General features: G+C 46.4%; 2 protein-coding genes across 11 annotated transcripts in view; one reads left to right on the forward strand and one right to left on the reverse strand.

Moving 5' to 3' along the window:
* Positions 1 to 13,507, forward strand: part of LOC138418461 (liver carboxylesterase-like) — a 25,943-nt gene extending 12,436 nt beyond the window's left edge. For both annotated transcript variants that reach the window (XM_069549867.1, XM_069549866.1), the window contains exons 7-14: positions 966 to 1,070; positions 3,645 to 3,683; positions 8,405 to 8,545; positions 10,067 to 10,147; positions 10,852 to 10,999; positions 11,743 to 11,874; positions 12,805 to 12,877; positions 13,149 to 13,507. In XM_069549867.1, coding sequence (XP_069405968.1) covers positions 966 to 1,070; positions 3,645 to 3,683; positions 8,405 to 8,545; positions 10,067 to 10,147; positions 10,852 to 10,999; positions 11,743 to 11,874; positions 12,805 to 12,877; positions 13,149 to 13,332 — 903 coding nt within the window. In that variant the 3' untranslated portion in view covers positions 13,333 to 13,507. The remainder of the gene's footprint in view (positions 1 to 965; positions 1,071 to 3,644; positions 3,684 to 8,404; positions 8,546 to 10,066; positions 10,148 to 10,851; positions 11,000 to 11,742; positions 11,875 to 12,804; positions 12,878 to 13,148) is intronic.
* Positions 10,432 to 16,737, reverse strand: LOC138418463 (uncharacterized). 9 transcript variants are annotated; one of them, XR_011248588.1, is made up of 4 exons: positions 16,135 to 16,692; positions 15,513 to 15,540; positions 13,898 to 14,108; positions 12,283 to 13,797 (listed from the first exon to the last, which is right to left on the reverse strand). XR_011248588.1 is itself a non-coding variant. In XM_069549870.1 (3 exons), the coding sequence occupies exons 1-3, from the start codon at positions 16,656 to 16,658 to the stop codon at positions 13,400 to 13,402; spliced, it is 1,008 nt and encodes a 335-aa protein (XP_069405971.1). In that variant the 5' UTR covers positions 16,659 to 16,692; the 3' UTR covers positions 12,283 to 13,399. The 9 variants fall into 9 exon arrangements, 2 of the variants coding, with proteins under 2 accessions (XP_069405973.1, XP_069405971.1); XR_011248589.1 differs by lacking the exon at positions 15,513 to 15,540 and having other exon boundaries at positions 16,135 to 16,688; XR_011248592.1 differs by lacking the exon at positions 15,513 to 15,540 and having other exon boundaries at positions 12,283 to 13,818; positions 16,135 to 16,688.
* Positions 16,738 to 17,677: the final 940 nt, after the last annotated feature.

Here is a 17,677-nt window from a genome sequence, read left to right on the forward strand (position 1 = left end):
GAGCTGAGGATGGGATCATTGGCAGGGCCATGCTACATAGGACCGGGTGAGGGCTTTGTCTTTATTTGGAGACTGTTATAAAGACAAGAAAGGATGAGCAGCGCAGAGTCCCTGGTGAGGAGTGTGCCTTAGTGTCAGTGACGTGGAACATTTGGTCCGGCTGTGAGAGCTGGTTTGGAGGAGGGGTGGGGGCAGCAGCCAGACTTAAAGGGATGACTGGTAAGTAGAAGAAGAGGAGATAAGAGTCCAAGAATGTTTAGAATTTTGGGGAACTTTTTTCAGAATTGTTTGGCTATTAACAACAGAAGCCCATTAATCAGGCTAAAGTTAAGAAGGGGGAGTTTATTCAAAGGAAATGGATGTGGTAGAGACGGACCTGGATTTTGTTATCGAACAGGACCAGAAACTGCAGAATAAAGAATCTTAAGTCCCTTATTTTGCGCTCTCGTTCTTACTCTCTCCTCTGCTTCTTCCTGTGCCTTTTTATTTTCCACCAAATACATATTGAGCACTGATGTATGTCAGACACAGGACCAGGCTCTGGGCAGCCCGTGCACACTCTCCAGGGCCCCGCCATCGTGGCGCCTGATTTCTCTTCTTCTGCATCTTCCCCTCTGGCTGCAATTTGCAACTGACTGGCCTGAGGCCACATGGCTATTAATTGAATGAGCCAAGATTTGAAATTAGAAACTGGGATTCTGGATTCCAGCTCTTTAGCACCCCCTCCATGCTACTACCTCTCTTTAGATGTTCAGCCTTGAGATCATTCTGCCCACGTTAACGGAGATTAGGCAGCAGAGGCTGAGGAATATAAGTGGCATGCCTGGGACCCAGGACCTACTGGTCTGGAGTATTTTCTGCTATCACAGGCTGCCTATAGAAACTGAGGTTGGGACAGAATACTCGGTATTGATGGAGGGAGAGGCATGGCTCTTGAATTCTGCTGTCGCCTGTGATTTCTACAGCAAATTGCCGTCATTGCTGGCTGTAAAACCACCACCTCAGCTGTCCTTGTTCACTGCCTGCGCCAGAAGACAGAGGACGAGCTCATGGAGATAACACTGAAAATGGTAGGTGCATCTACTCTCTTGGAAACACAAGCCCCCTACCCTAGAAACATGGCCCCAGGCTTCATTATTTCAGCTTCAGTCCTCTTGCCCTGGAAAAACTACCTGGGACAGTTTCTCACCTCCCAGGATGAGTGTCAGCCTCTAGATCTGAATGGGAAATTTCTTTCTTTCCTTCCCTATTACAGACTATCTCAGATGTTAGCAAAGACAAAAAAATAATGTAATAAACAACTGTGTAATGACTCCTCATATCTGTCAACACTTACTTTTTCCAATATTGTTTTTCTAATATTTTCTAATATTTTTTAAAATTTTATTTATTTATGGCTGTGCTGGGTCTCCTTTGCTATGTGCGGGCTTTCTCTAGTTTTGGTGAGTGGGGGCTACTTTCTAGTTGGTGGTGCTCAACCTTCTCATTGCCGTGCCTTGTCTTGTTGTAGAGCACACGCTCGAGGTATGGGGGCTTCAGTTTCTGATATGTTTTTAAGAAATTAAACATTACATATTCTCAGAGATAATTACCACCCTGAATTTGAGGGATGGGACTATTTCGAACAAAGATTTTCAGAAATATTGTCACAATTTGTTTTGGTTAATTTAGAAACCACCTCAGTTATAACCCAATGGTGGTCAAGTGTTCTAGATTTTCTGTGTGTCTGCCTCAGTTGTGACTCTAATAATATAACTGTGTATCTACCCACTCATCCACCCAGCCTTCCATTCATTCATGCATCCATTCATTCATCATTTTATTTTATCTGTCCATCCACCAATGAATCCAATTTATCAGTATTTTTTCATCAACCTTGAATAATATCAATTCATCTATAGCATTCATTCATCTGTTACCAATCATCCATATATATGTATTTCATCACCCAGCTCTCTAAAATCAATGATGAATCCATCACCTAGTCTGCTGGCTATCATCCATCTATCCACTTATCCCCCCAGTTCACCCATACTCCTTGGATTAACTAATTTCATCCATCCAGCCTTCTCTGCTAAGTGTATGCAGGGAGATAACAGAGTAGGTGATGCAGATGTAATTGGATATAGTCCCTATTCACAAGGAACTATTCAAGGAGAAAGACACACATTGACTTAAGTGGATTAAGCGTGGTGGGAGTACAGAGGGGGGAAGCATTCATTATAATAAGCAGGGCTACTTCACAGAGAAGGTGACATTTCAGGATTGATGGATGGCTATGGTGGTGGGTCATCACAGGAAGTTACAGCATGACAGATACCCAGAGAACACCAACTTTACAGCCAGTGGGAACCGTTGGAGTAGCCTGAGCACCTGGACTCTCTGTCTGGACCCTGGAATCCTGAGGCTACTCCTGGACTCTCCAGGGCTAGACTCTAGCACTGGATTCTGCTCTATTTCCATGGGTTAAGTCCAATGTAGCCTTGGATCCCTGTTTCTCAGGCTCAAATAAGGTGGCCACTGTGCTCAAAGATAAAAACACAACTGTTTTCTGGTTGTGTACATTTATTTCAGAGGTAAATTTCTTTTAGAAACTCCCCATGTGGCACAAGATATCTAGCTTATAAAGGGAGATTCGGTGACTTTGGGAAAATCCAGAGAACGTAAGAGTCTAGGTTATTCTTATGAGATCTTCTGAGATCCTGTGGAAGTGTTTCCAGGATTATCCTCTCTCCCCAGTACACACACACACAAGCACACACACGGACACACACAGTAGTCCCTGGACTGTGGGTCTACAACACACAATGGAGGGATCCTTAATGGGATTTCCCGCATACTGGTCAGGCCTGTTAGCTACAGTGTCACAATGAAACTAGCACAGTCTTGGTATGGGGTGGGCTGAAATTCAGTCAGCTTGTATGAGTCAGAATTTTCTAATGCAAGATAAGTAAACTCATCTCAAAGTGCCTTGAGAAGAGAAAGGAATATGTTGTGACAGAATCTTCAGGTAACTCACTGACAAGTCCAAGAGTGGATGGCTTCAGGCATGGCTGGGTCCAGATGCACATATGATGTGATTAAGAAACTGTCTGTATAGCTCAGCTTTTACCTTTCTGTGTTGGCATCATTCTCACACACATTTGTCCTGGGGAGGTTAAAGACAGCAACACTACTCTAGTCTTATATACTATCTTCTTAGAAACCCTATTTCCCAACAATTGCAGCAAAAATTTGGGTAAACTCTATTGAACTGACGTGGGCACATGTCCACCACTGAAGTCCCTGTATTCAGGGATATGGTGCACCTGAGGTCACATACAGATGCCTGTAATCATGTAGTGAGAGCAGGAAGAGGGGGTTCCCCAAAGGAAAATCGGGGTGCTGTTGCCTGGAGGAAGAAGAAGGGGAAATGGATGGAGGGCAGGGCAAGCACCAACAGCAGTCCTCTGCAGCGCTCCCCTCCCCCACCCCACACCTGCTCCCTGTGCTGGTGCCTGGGGGAGGGTATCCTGCCCGTTTCCTTTCAGCCCAGCCAGGGTGGCACCAGGAGGGAGAAGTTGATATCTTTGAGCACAGCTCACATATGCCAGCTTTTCTCCCAGGAAGCCTCCTCACCAAAACTGCTGTCTTTGTCTTCACAGAAATTTTTCACTCTTGATTTACATGGAGACCCCACAGAGGTAAGGACCTTTGGTTTCTTGAGTGCATGTTTTAAGTCTTGACACCTTTGCCCAGTCGCTAATTCGAGTCCCATCCTTTGCAACCCCATGGACTGTAGCCCATCAGGCTTCTCTGTTCATGGGATTTCCCAGGTAAGAATACTGGAATGGGTTGCCATTTCCTTCTCCAATTGACACCTTTAAGCTCCAGTTAATGAAAAGGAAAGAATGAAATAATTCTTCTTTGTAGAATCATGGTATTTCCTTGTGTCTATATTGCTGAGGCCCAGAGAGGGGCAGTGACCCTGCCTGGGTCACACAGCCAGGAAGACCAGATATAGGACTGGAACCAGTTTCCCAGACTCCTAGTCCAATGCCCCCAGTTTTTTTTTTAAGCTTTATACAATGTTTATTTTTTTATTATTATTATTTTTTTAACTTTAATTTTTACTTTATCTTACTTTACAATACTGTATTGGTTTTGCCATACATTGACATGAATCCACCACGAGTGTACATGAGTTCCCAAACATGAAACCCCCCCTCCCACCTCCCACCCCGTATCATCTCTCTAGATCAACCCTGTGCACCAGCCCCAAGCATCCTGTATCCTGCATCAAACATAGACTGGCGATTCATTTCTTACATGATAGTATACATGTTTCAATGCCATTCTCCCAAATCATCCCACCCTCTCAAATCATCCCACCCTCTCCCTCTCCCTCAGAGTCCAAAAGTCCGCTCTACACATCTGCATCTCTTTTGCTGTCTCGCATACAGGGTCATCATTACCATCTTTCTAAATTCCATATATATGTGTTAGTATACTGTATTGGTGTTTTTCTTTCTGGCTTACTTCACTCTGTATAATCGGCTCCAGTTTCATCCATCTCATTAAAACTGATTCAAATGTATTCTTTTTCATGGCTGAGTAACACTCCATTGTGTATATGTACCACAGCTTTCTTGTCCATTCATCTGCTGATGGACATCTAGGTTGTTTCCATGTCCTGGCTATTGTAAACAGTGCTGTGATGAACATTGGGGTACACGTGTCTCTTCCAATTCTGGTTTCCTCGGTGTGTATGCCCAGCAGTGGGATTGCTGGGTCATAAGGCAGTTCTATTTGCAATTTTTTAAGGAATCTCCACACTGTTCTCCATAGTGGCTGTACTAGTTTGCATTCCCACCAACAGTGTAAGAGGGTTCCCTTCTCTCCACACCCTCTCCAGCATTTATTTCTTGTAGACTTTTGGATCGCAGCCATTCTGACTGGTGTGAAGTGGTACCTCATTGTGGTCTTGATTTGCATTTGTCTAATAATGAGTGATGTTGAGCATCTTTTCATGTGTTTGTTAGCCATCTGTATGTCTTCTTTGGAGAAATGTCTATTTAGTTCTTTGGCCCATTTTTTGATTGGGTCGTTTATTTTTCTGGAAATGAGCTGCATACGTTGCTTGTATATTTTTGAGATTAGTTGTCTGTCAGTTGCTTCATTTGCTATTATTTTCTCCCATTTAGAAGGCTGTCTTTTCACCTTGCTTATATTTTCCTTTGTTGTGCAGAAGCTTTTCATTTTAATTAGATCCCATTTTTTAATTTTTGCTTTTATTTCCAGTATTCTGGGAGGTGGATCATAGAGGATCCTGCTGTGATTTATGTTGGAGAGTGTTTTGCCTATGTTCTCCTCTAGGAGTTTTATAGTTTCTGGTCTTACGTTTAGATCTTTAATCCATTTTGAGTTTATTTTTGTGTGTGGTGTTAGAAAGTGATCTAGTTTCATTCTTTTACAAGTGGTTGACCAGTTTTCCCAGCACCACTTGTTAAAGAGATTGTCTTTACTCCATTGTATATTCTTGCCTCCTTTGTCAAAGATAAGGTGTCCATATGTGTGTGGATTTATCTCTGGGCTTTCTATTTTGTTCCATTGACCTATATGTCTGTCTTTGTGCCAGTACCATACTGTCTTGATGACTGTGGCTTTGTGGTAGAGCCTGAAGTCAGGCAAGTTGATTCCTCCAGTTCCATTCTTCTTTCTCAAGATTGCTTTGGCTATTCGAGGCTTTTTGTATTTCCATACAAATCTTGAAATTATTTGTTCTAGTTCTGTGAAAAATACCGCTGGTAGCTTGATAGGGATTGCATTGAATCTGTAGATTGCTTTGGGTAGTATACTCATTTTCACTATATTGATTCTTCCGATCCATGAACATGGTATATTTCTCCATCTATTAGTGTCCTCTTTGATTTCTTTCATCAGTGTTTTACAGTTTTCTATATATAGGTCTTTAGTTTCTTTAGGTAGATATATTCCTAAGTATTTTATTCTTTTCGTTTCAATGGTGAATGGAATTGTTTCCTTAATTTCTTTTTCTATTTTCTCATTATTAGTGTATAGGAATGCAAGGGATTTCTGTGTGTTGATTTTATATCCTGCAACTTTACTATAGTCATTGATTAGCTCTAGTAATTTTCTGGTGGAGTCTTTAGGGTTATCTATGTAGAAGATCATGTCATCTGCAAACAGTGAGAGTTTTACTTCTTCTTTTCCAATTTGGATTCCTTTTATTTCTTTTTCTGCTCTGGTTGCTGTGGCCAAAACTTCCAGAACTATGTTGAATAGTAGTGGTGAAAGTGGGCACCCTTGTCTTGTTCCTGACTTTAGGGGAAATGCTTTCAATTTTTCACCATTGAGGATAATGTTTGCTGTGGGTTTGTCATATATAGCTTTTATTATGTTGAGGTATGTTCCTTCTATTCCTGATTTCTGGAGAGTTTTTATCATAAATGGATGTTGAATTTTGTCAAAGGCCTTCTCTGCATCTATTGAGATAATCATATGGCTTTTATTTTTCAATTTGTTAATGTGGTTAATTACATTGATTGACTTGTGGATATTGAAGAATCCTTGCATCCCTGGGATAAAACCCACTTGGTCATGGTGTATGATCTTTTTAATGTATTGTTGGATTCTGACTGCTAGAATTTTGTTGAGGATTTTTGCATCTATGTTCATCAGTGATATTGGCCTGTAGTTTTCTTTTTTGTGGCATCTTTGTCAGGTTTTAGTATTAGGGTGATGGTCAATGCCCTCAGTTTTGAACTCTGTGTCCCTGTCCCCAGCCAGCCCCTGGTCTTGTTTACATTCCTAAAAATGCCCTGTTGGAAGAAGGTGAATGAGAAACCTCCGTTGTGGGCAGTGGAGATGACTGGGTAAGGGGCTCCTCAGGAGCCTTCACGAGAAGCCAGATTATCTCCTGGGGGGCTGCAGGGTTGACTGGCTGTGCAAGTCACTCTATTTGCAGGCATGTGGGGAAAGGAGCCATGAATCAGTCCTCAGGACACCACCCCCCTCCCAGTCATGCAGGAAGCTCCAACAGCAGTCTCCCCAGGCTGAGAAAACATTGAGGCCTTGTTGGTTGGTGTTTTATTATCAATAAATATTACACATAACTAATTGTCTGTAAGAAATGTATATTACATAAGGTGTCTTTAAACAGAAACATACACAACACAAGGTTGAGAAAATGTGATCAGAGGCTCAGGAACCTGGCCCCATATTTCCCCTGTTGAAGTGACAGAGCAGTCCCTAAATCAGAGTCATGGTGACTTTACAGAACTTAAGTGCTACAAATAATGAAGAATGTTATCGAACCAATCAGGGATCTTGCTCCTTACTGGTTATGAGATCAAATACATATTCACAAATCATAAAAAAGAAAGGTGACTTTAATCAGAATGCAGCAATCTGGGGAGATGGCGAAGTCAGCATCCCCCCCAAAACTACCTTCCAGGTTTCTGTTTGGCCATGAATCTTTTTGTTGTTGTTGCGATATGCAGGCTTCTCTCTAGTTGTGGTACGTGGGCTCAGTAATTGCATTGTGTGGGCTTAGCTATCTGAAGGCATGTGATATCTTAGTTCCCCAGCCAGGGATCAAACCCAAGACCCCTGCATTGCAAGGCTGATTCCTAACCATTGGACCACCAGGCAAATCCCTGGTCATGAAATTTTTTAAAGAGCAACAGAGAAGTAATCTCAGTTCACCACTGAGATAGAAGGTCAGAGTGGTTGCCATTCCCCTCTGTCTGCAGACTCATATGCAGGTTGTTGATTCCTCATGATCTTCTGGATATCACCTTGTTCACACAGTTTATTTTGGAGATTACTAGAGGGGAAGTTAGGGAGGAGACTTGGTCATCTGTTAATTACTTATTCTTCATTTCTACTTCTTTGGTCTATGGGAAGGACCAAAAAGTTAGGCAAGGTATTGTGTGATTAAAAGATCTGAAAAGTGTGCTTGGACTGGAGATGAATAGAGCATGGCAGAGGGGCCTGGTTTAAAAGTTGGTTATCGTATAGCTTTGCTAAAGTGACCAAAGTAAAGGGACTTCCTGCTGAGGGTGGTTTCCTGTAAAGAGATGCTTGCAAGGACTGTAGATGGAGAAATGCACATAGATATATTACCATGTACACTTCAAATTAAATGCACATTATATTATATATTTTCATACCAAGTTGAGTGGCGATCTGTCCCTATCACATGACCACTGATGTCCCCTGGTCAGAGTTCAGCCCTTTCGGATCTGCAGACTTTGCCCCATATGTTAGGACCCAGGTGTGTGGCCACCACCCACAGGCACCCAGGTGTGTGATACTGGCCTTGAGTTCCAGCAGGTGGTGAAGGGGATACAGGTGTGACTTGGAAGGGGAAGCATAGACACTCCCTCGCTCTCTTCCCCAGAGCCATCCTTTCCTGCCCACCATGGTTGACGGAGTGCTGCTGCCAAAGCTGCCCGAAGAGATGCTGGCTGAAAAGAATTTCAACAATGTTCCCTACATGGTGGGAATCAACAAGCAAGAGTTTGGCTGGATTATTCCATTGGTGAGAAAGCTCAGGCCTTGTAGACTTGTCTCCCAGCACATCACCCTCCCATCTCTGGTCACAGACCTCTCTCTAGGACCAGGCCAGCTGTCCCCTTCATACAGTTGACATTTCTATGGAAGCCATCTCTGATGGTCCACACTGTCATCTGGGAGGTGCAGTTCTGGGGAACCCATGTTCCCACACACTCTCTAATCGTCCTCCCATCCATGGATCCTGAAATGTCAGTTCCAATCACTGAGCAGATGAAAACCCAAGGCCTGGAAAGGGGAAGGGACTCGGGAGTAAAGGAGAGTGGGGCTTGGAACCTGCAGCCTCTCGCCTCGGGCTTGCTGCTTTCATGCTTTCTCCATAAATGACCCCCGCCTCACCCATGCTCTCACTCATCTCACTGGAAAGAGTGGGAGGAGCCTGCTTCCTCCTGAGTTAAAATTGACTTCTAAAAGTTAGAAAGGGCTTTCCCTTCTGACAGAGATAAACAAAGCCAGACACTAGTTGAAGTGGTAACAGATTTGATTCAGTTACATCCCTGCTAGAGGGAAATGGTCCATCGTGAACTGAACCCAATCCATGAAATGAAAGCCTGGAGCCTCTTTAAGGCATAGGTGAGGCAGGGCGGATTGTCTGTGTGACTGGGCTCCCTGGATTTGTCAGCTGGCATTTATCTGGAGAAGAAACAACTCCTGCCTTTATGACAGGAGGGAGTGGTGTAAGTAGAAGCAAGACCCCCACTGAAGTTAGGCCTTTATCATCTCACAGGGACTGGAGGACAGAGCAAGATTTATCCCTGAATGTTTGTTTTTCATAAAGATGGCTCTCAGATCCTTGAGGAAACAGTTTTGGGTGGAAGATTTACATCTAAAGGGGCAAAGAAAAGATTTAGAAGGGGTTCGTGGACCCACCTGCCTATCACCAGGTTTGGGCTGGAACAAACAGTAAAATCTCCTGGCAGCCCAGAGCTCTTTAAGGGGGCCTACGTTCATCCTGGGGACATGGCCTTAAGCTCCCTGAAGCTGTCCTGGAGCTTGGTCAAGTCTCTTAGGACAGAGTTTTGATGGAGTCATTATGTGCAGAGTTCTGTGGTTCTTCAGCATGATTTCAGAGGTTTTACCAAAGGACAAAAGTTATAATGGCAGGATTTGGAGCTTTCTCAGATATCTGACACAGGCAGGGTATTTGTGGAGGTCTCTGTCATCTGCCCCAGAGCCTTCCACTTCAACACTAGGCTGGCTGAAACCTTCCCTTTCTGTCTTGATGGTTATTGTGGGTATTCTAGACTAATTATTTGTACACACACACACAAAGACTGGGGCACCTTCCCTTAACAATTACTTTATCCTCCTTGCACTCCTTGATCTCTAGATATAAAGTCCATTTGATTCATTGGTTTTGACCAACTCATCAAAGAGCCATGCCCCTCAAGACATGACAAAGTGAACTTAAGTCTGCATTGGTTTGGTCTGTTGGGTTTTTCCTGCCATTGCTTAATGATTCACGGTTGTTTAACCTTTGTTTTAACAGCTCATGGGCTACCCTCTGTCTGAAGACAAGCTGGACCAGAAGACAGCCACATCACTCCTGTGGCAGTCCTATCCTCTCCTTGTAAGACTCTAGGAATCACAGGAACTGGTTGAGCCCCAAAGAGGGCCAGAAGCTTGTCCCCAGTTGCAGAGCAATTAATGGCAGAATGAAGACTGGAGCTGGGGGATTCTGATCCACTTTTTCTACTTTTCTTGTTATTACTCAAGTTGAGGGGTGGGGGAAAGTTTCAAGTGGGCTTAAAAGGCTCACCATTAACCAAACAAGAGATGCTGTGGTGATGAGGTGCAGGGGTGGTGAGGTCAGAAATTGAGAAGGAGCAAAATTAAAACCACCAAGTGAATGAATAATATTTAGGAAGAATTTATTGTACATAAGCACCACGTTTCTCTCTGGGAGATTCCAACTTCAAAGGCTGATAGGTTTGAGGACATGAAGTTTCAGCAAGGCTTCTAAAGTGAAAATGAGGAAGTTGTTCACCTTTTCAGTGGTTGCTTATTACAATAGAGTCTTTCAGGTGTCAAGGGAATGGTGAAAAGTGATTCTCTCATACCATTTTAGGGAGATGATTTAAGTTTATTTTGTGATTGTCAGAGGGCTTTACAGAAAAATAACCTAAATTAGATTTTGGTTAGGTGCATGAAATAAGTGAGAGTTAGTTTTGCTTCGATGGCTTAAATGGTTTTGTCTGCACAGATAATTCATAAGTCTGGTCTCTATCTTGTATTTAATTTTAACAGTGGTCACTTTCACTTGATCTATTTCAGGGCATTCCTGAGGAACTGGCTCCAGTGGCCACTGACAAGTATTTAGGAGGGACAGACGACCCTGTCAAAGAGAAAGACCTGTTCCTGGACTTGATAGCAGATGTGATATTTGGGGTCCCATCTGTGAATGTGGCCCGTTACTACAGAGGTGAGTCCTGGACAATAGGCAGGAGAGGGTCACCACCATTCCACCTTCACTGATTCCTGCCCGGCCCTCAGCACAAACACATGCGTGGAAACTGTTGAGAGTGATACATCTAACACAAACACGTGCGTGGAAACTGTTGCGAGTAATACATCCAATACTAACTACATTTGGCCTGAAATGCTAAAAAACAGGTGGAATTGAAAGTACCTGTTGTGCTGCAGGTATTCTCTACAGGAATGAAAAGCAGCCTGCTATCAATGAAATGTAGTGGTGTTTCTGTGGACATAAACTGTATGTATCTAGATGTTCTGGAGTGAGAATGCATCAGGGCAAAGAGGCTTATATGAATTGACCCGATGCCTCTATAATGATAGTTATTTCTTATCAGTTTCCCCATAGTTTCAACATTCATTTATTTATTCATTCATTTGCTCAGTCATTGAATAAAAACTGGTTCAAATGTAGTTCCACCTCTACCACCAATGTACCCTTAAGCAACTCATAGAATTTTTTCCAAGCTCTTTATTCTCTACGGTGCTAATAACCAGGGACTTGGTGCAGGAACACACAAGGTTGGCACACATTTGGTTCTCACAGTGGGCAGCTGTTATTAATGCTCTTGTTGTTCACTCATGACCAGGCGTGCCCCTAATTTTCTGACTGCTCATGGCCCCCTGGAGCCCCTGATACTATCCAGTTGTGTGTCTGCTGAAATGAACCATGTATGAATCCTTGTTTTCCAGATGCTGGAGCCCCCACCTATATGTATGAGTTTCGGTATCGCCCAAGCTTCTCATCAGAGCTGAAACCCAAGACAGTGATAGGGGACCATGGGGATGAGCTCTTCTCTGTCTTCGGAGCTCCATTTCTGAAAGGTGATGGCCTTTTGGTGACTATAAACTTGGAGTTAGGAGCTCCTGGTCCGAGATTTGATTTGGTGACCTTGGGCAAGTTCCTCCTTCTCTGCAGTTCTTAGTTTCCTGAATTCACCATAACAGGGTGGAAGGACAAAGGGCCCCAACCATTTTTTGTTGTTGTTGTTCTACCGTACATGATGAAGAATGCATATCCTTGTACCCTCACCCATGGTCACTCTAGAATCCAGACCTGGGCATCAGCAAGACAGTAGTGTGTCACCCACAGGCCCTGCTCAGGGGTAGAAGGCCATTATTCACGCCACACTCACAAGAGCACATCAGAGTGCAAGTGACCCTTGACTGTATATCCAACCATCCATCTAAAGCTCGTATCTTTTTAAATTAAATATCTTTAACATTATAATATTTTAAGGAATAACTCTCACAAATGTCTTTAATGTCTTCACCATCAACAGTTAACAGACAGCTTGTGTGTGACACACCCCAGGGCTGTGCTTCTGGACACTTTCTGATGGATAACTATATGGGGATCTTGCAGCTTGGTTATTCGTCAGATTCTGTGAAAACATATATGGGTGAAGGAAACTGAGAAAAGGCCCAAAGGAGAGCATCCTGGGAGGTGGGGTTAGTCTAGCAGCAACCCTGGGGTGTGTCCCTGAAACACTGAAGGGGGAAGGGCAATCGAGTGGGCACAGAAGACAAGGCAGTCAGCTTATGGATCGACTGCAGCCCTTCACTGAGCCCAGCCTCAGTTGGTAACTGTCAAGCTTAAAGTGCACTTGAATTACCCAAGATCTTATAATGCAGGTTTAGACTCAGTAGGTCTGGAGTAAGGCCCCCATTTCTGAATTTATTAAAATTTCTCAAGTGCTTCTGTTGCCCATGAACCACACTTTGAGCAGCAGTGGCTTTGTCTCCTCCCCACAGATGGTGCCTCAGAAGAAGAGATCAATCTCAGCAAGATGGTGATGAAATTCTGGGCCAACTTTGCTCGGAATGGGTGAGCTGCTGGCAGAGATGGAGTAGGGTTGGGAAGGGACAGGGAGTGTCTATTGGGTGGGGGGAGCTTCCAACGTGCGATGGTCAAACATCGGGCCCTGTGACATGAGAGCTCCCTGTGATGGACTGGGTGCCCAGGACATGGTCAGCCTCCTGTCTCTGGCAGCATATGAGCCTTTGGCAGAAATAAAGCCATGGTGTCCCTGACCATCTCAGAGGGTTGTTGGGACCAAACCTTTGCTTTGGTGAATTTCTATTTGACTCTGTTTCAGGAACCCTAATGGGGAGGGGCTTCCCCATTGGCCAGCGTATGACCACAAAGAAGGGTACCTTCAGATTGGTGTCAACACTCGGGCAGCCGAGAAGCTGAAAGACAAGGAAGTGGCTTTCTGGAATGAGCTTCTGTCCAGGGAGGCGGCAAAGAAGGCACCACACTTAAAACATGTTGAGCTGTGAATGGGAGGCTCAACTGGGCCCCCAGATGGAGGTTTCTCTAGAAGTGTTTATGTGTCAAAGAGGCGTCTTATTGTGAAGTCTGAAGAATTATCTGATGGGAGTGGCAAAGGTCCGGGAGGGGGAGTTTCTGTTTCTGTGGCCTCAATTTGGAAATAAATGTTCTTTTGGAGACCAAGTCAATGTCTTTGTCTTGCGCTGAAATAAAGTCATCCTCCTCAGTGAGAGAAGGATGAAGACAGTGGGCACCATTGGCAGGAAGGTGCTCTGGCCGTTCTGGCTTGACCTCTGGATGTGCAGAGTGGAGCAGGCTGGGCCCTGGGAGGTGCTGAGGGGGCTGCTGCATTGCTCCATGCCTCTGGGCCATCCACAACTCCAGTGAGAGGATGTGGGGGATCAGAGTGCCGTGTCCTCCTCCTCCATGCGGAGCTGCCTGAAGAGATGGAGGCGACACAGACTGAGGATGTCCTGGAGTGGGAAAGAAGGGAACTGGGCATGGCGACATGTGGCATGGCTGCCTGGCCCTTACTGGCCCTCCCACAGGTCTACACTGTTTTCTTCAACTTACGTTTTATCCTTCCAGGCCCCTCCCTGGGGCCATCTCTTCCAACAACTCATATGAACCCTCTCTGCGGCCTGGACCACATCAGGGCCAAGCAGTGACCACTTTGGAGTGAGTCCCTGAAGTGTCACCTGAAAACTGTCTCTCAGAATGCCTGGGGTGATTTCTGGCTTCTCCTGGGATGTAGAAGTCTCTAAGAATGTTACGGCCACCATTTCTGCAGGAAAAATCCAGATTATTCCCAGTTTCATGACTGTTTCTGATTCATTCAAAGAGGTTGCAGGGCAATCACCCTGAAGTCTGAAGGAAGACAGGCACTGTGGAGGAGAGATGGGACATGAACACTGGCGGACTGTCTGCTGACAGGTGGAAGATGGAGTCACCGTGTGTGTGAGTACAGTGACTCTAAAACACGAATCGAGGCTAGAGGCCAACTGCAGTGAGTATCAGAGCCTACAGTCCTCAGGAGCCACTCACCCACAGGGCAGTTCACACAGACGGCAGGCCCTTCTCTCGACCTCTATCAGGGACCCGTGAGAAACACTGGTGACAGTTGTTTCTGCTCAGTCTCCAAGTCATGTCCGATTCTTTGTGAGTCCACGGACTGCAGTCCCCCAGGCTCCTCTATCCGTGAGGCTTTTCAGGCAAGAATACTGGAGTGGGTTGCCATTTCCTTCCCCAGAGGATCTTCCTGACCCAGGGATTAAAGCTTTGCCCTCTGCATTGGCAGGTGGGTTCTCCGCCACTGAGCCACCAGGAACGCCCAGAAGGTAGTAAGATCAGTGAAAACCTGCCTCAGGAATGCAGGATTGAAGCCCTGCTCAGGCACTTCTCCCTTAAAAAATAACATCCCCAAACCACTGAAAGACCAGCATACCCACTTCAATTGGGGCCCTGGGTAAGATCTGTTGCAGCTGAGTGAAAGGAAAAATTTAAAATTTTGTATAGTGATAGAAAATGTTAGGTAAAATCCTAGTACAAGTGATAGCAGGAATGTAGGTACCCTCCTGCATCTCTTAGGAGAACAGAGGCAGCCTCGATAGTGGCTTTACATCCCTAGTGCCAGCTCCTCAATTGTGGAAAAGATGATAACCCTCTCTGGACCATGGCACAATCACACGTAGTTTTTGAGAATGAAACAGGACACACAGCCATGAACAGCAGCCCTGGGTTACTGGTTTGGAAGGTGAAAAATATCTCCTGTAATATGAATGATAAGAAGTAATATCTGATAGTTTGGTTGCTCAGTGTGTGCTAGGCTTCATTCTAAGACTGTCCATCTCTTAAATATTTCAATCTTATTGCATTCTTAAAAGTTTGTTGCCTAAAGTTAAATTCTAAAATAACCAGGAGTTATTGTTGTACCTGCCACAGAAGAGGAGACTGAGCAGAGAGGTGATGTCACCTGACAGGGACACAGGTGGGACGGGCACTCACGGTGAGTGCAACATCCTCGCCCTCACCCCTACCGGGCACCATGTCATCTCATGGTTGGTAATCTGTTCCTCCTGAGGCGGGTGCCAGGAAGTCTGGTCAGTGTCCTGCTCCCACCTGCTGAGCTCCAGGTCCCTCCTCGGACTCAGCCCAGACCCCAAGTTCCCAGAGGAGGGCCCGCACTCACTCTTCTTGCAGGAAGGGCATCTGCAGGCCTTGCAGGAGCAGGAACCAGACAGGAAGGGAAAGGCCAGCGGTGAGCAGGGGGGAGGAGGAGCCACGCAGCCGTCAGTAGGGCCCTCCCCCTCCTCCTGGGTCAGGACCAGCCCTGGGAGAGCTCCCCGCCACTCAGGCAGATGGAGAAGCCCCAGCTCACCTCCTCGGGTCCCAGGAAAGAAGATCCCCTTCCCAGGGAAGGCCCCAGGTTCCAGACCCAGCCCAGGTTGACTGGGGCTGGGAGCCAGGTCTACGTCCTGAACCCCAAGAGGCACCATGTCCCCTCCTGCCATCAACGCCCGGCAGCTCCAAGGTCTCCGTCCAGCACTGGGTCCCGGTCTAGCTGTTCCCTGACCCCCTGGGTGAGGACAAGAGGTACAGTCTGGAGCCTCCATGCCCTGAGATTTAGAATGGAGGCCAAGGGCGCCTGAAATGCTCTCAGGAGCCGGACTAGGAAGACGTTCCTAGACCAGTAAGTGACAGCGGTCCCCCTGTGATCAAACTCCACACACTCCCTTCTGCAACCCTAGACACCCTCCGTCCTGTGCCTGGGAAGCAGGCATCAGTAGGGCTCAAAGCCAGGGGTCCCTCACCGGTGGGGCAGGAGCACTTGCGGTCCATCAGGAGGAAAGGCGAGGTCCAAGGTCCAAAGCGGTGGTGAAGCAGACCCACTGGTCCGGTGGGAGGCCTTGGAGTCCAGTCCTGACCCGCCTTCGGAGGGGAGGGGCCCGCGCGCAGAGGCCCCGCCCCCTGCGCCCGCCCCGCCCGCGGCGCCCGGGCCGAGCGCGCCGCTCCCCTTGGGTGCCGGCTGGAGCCCAGGGCCCTGTGCCCAGCGGTAAGCGGGGTCCCATTCGCCCCGGCCGCCCGTCCCCGTGTTCGCCACGGGAGCAGCCACCTGTTTCGGCGCTTCTAGGAACAGGGCTCCTGTGTCCTCGCGGCTTCCCCGCCACAGATCCCCGCGCCGCCGGCCTCGGGTCGCCCTTGCCTGGAGCCAGTGAGCCACCCCCGCCTCCCGCTGGCTGGTGTCCCGCTTGGCTGAGGCCGGGGAGTGGTGCCCCAGACCCAAGGTGGAGGTGACCCTCGCCACCATTTCCCCTTCCCCGGGGTCCCCGGGCATGGCCTGCCTCGGGCCCCACCACGGTCTCTTGGCTGCAGTTTCCGGGTAACGTCTCCTGTAACAGCCCCGCGACCCACAGTTCCTTAGGCCTCTGGTCCTCACTTCCGTTTTCCTTTCCTGAAGGGACAATGGCGCGTTTCTCCAGGCGCCCCTTTGCCTCAGTTTTCCAGCGGCTTCCCTCAACTGTAAAGGGGCCTCTGCACTCCAGGATGGAGGTTCCCTAATCATAGGATGTCCCCTGCACGCCCGCCGCCCCGGAGATAGGCAGACCTGGCATTCAGTAGGAAAGACCAGTGGGTATTACCATGTCAGACTCCATCAGGTACACACCCTGGAGTCTGTACCAAGCCTTGTTAATTGCTTTTGCTCTTTGAATTCTCACAGCAACCCTGAGGGAAATACTAGTTAGGATGGCTTTTCTCAAAGGCAAAACTGCGCACAGTACAAGGAGGCTACTCAGGCAGGCTCATGGTGCTGGGAGGTGGTGCCCTGCTTCTGGCTTTTTTTTCCACTTCCTCATGGAAAGTGAGAAAGCTTCCCTTTAGCCCAGAACTATGTCTTCAGCACTTCTCACTGTGTAAGGCTCAATCCTGGGAGTCACATGTGAGAAAGAAAAGAAATGTATATATGATGTTCTGGTTACCTACTGATTCTCTTTTTCACTAGTGGTCAAGTGTTTTTTTTTTTTTCCATATATGTAAGAAAATGTATATTAATTTCATCTAATGTATGTAAGAATCATTGAAAAGAAAATGGTAAGGAAACCCTGAGGCAGGTGACAGCAGAAAGGGCAGGCTCCTTCTGTATCTGTTAGGAGGACCCAGACTGACTTGTAATGCCTCTTTTCCTGAATGGAGGGTAACCCTCTCAGGGGAACTGGTCACATGTTCACAGGGTTGATGTGGATGACACAGAACCCAGAGCTAAGCCTCCTGTCCCTACTTGATTGTCTGGAAGGAGGAAAATGGCTCTTATGCTAATAATAATAGTAAATAAATAGCTGACATTATAGATACTCA

This window comes from Ovis canadensis, chromosome 14 (assembly GCF_042477335.2).
Source record: "Ovis canadensis isolate MfBH-ARS-UI-01 breed Bighorn chromosome 14, ARS-UI_OviCan_v2, whole genome shotgun sequence".
Classification (NCBI taxonomy): domain Eukaryota; kingdom Metazoa; phylum Chordata; class Mammalia; order Artiodactyla; family Bovidae; genus Ovis; species Ovis canadensis.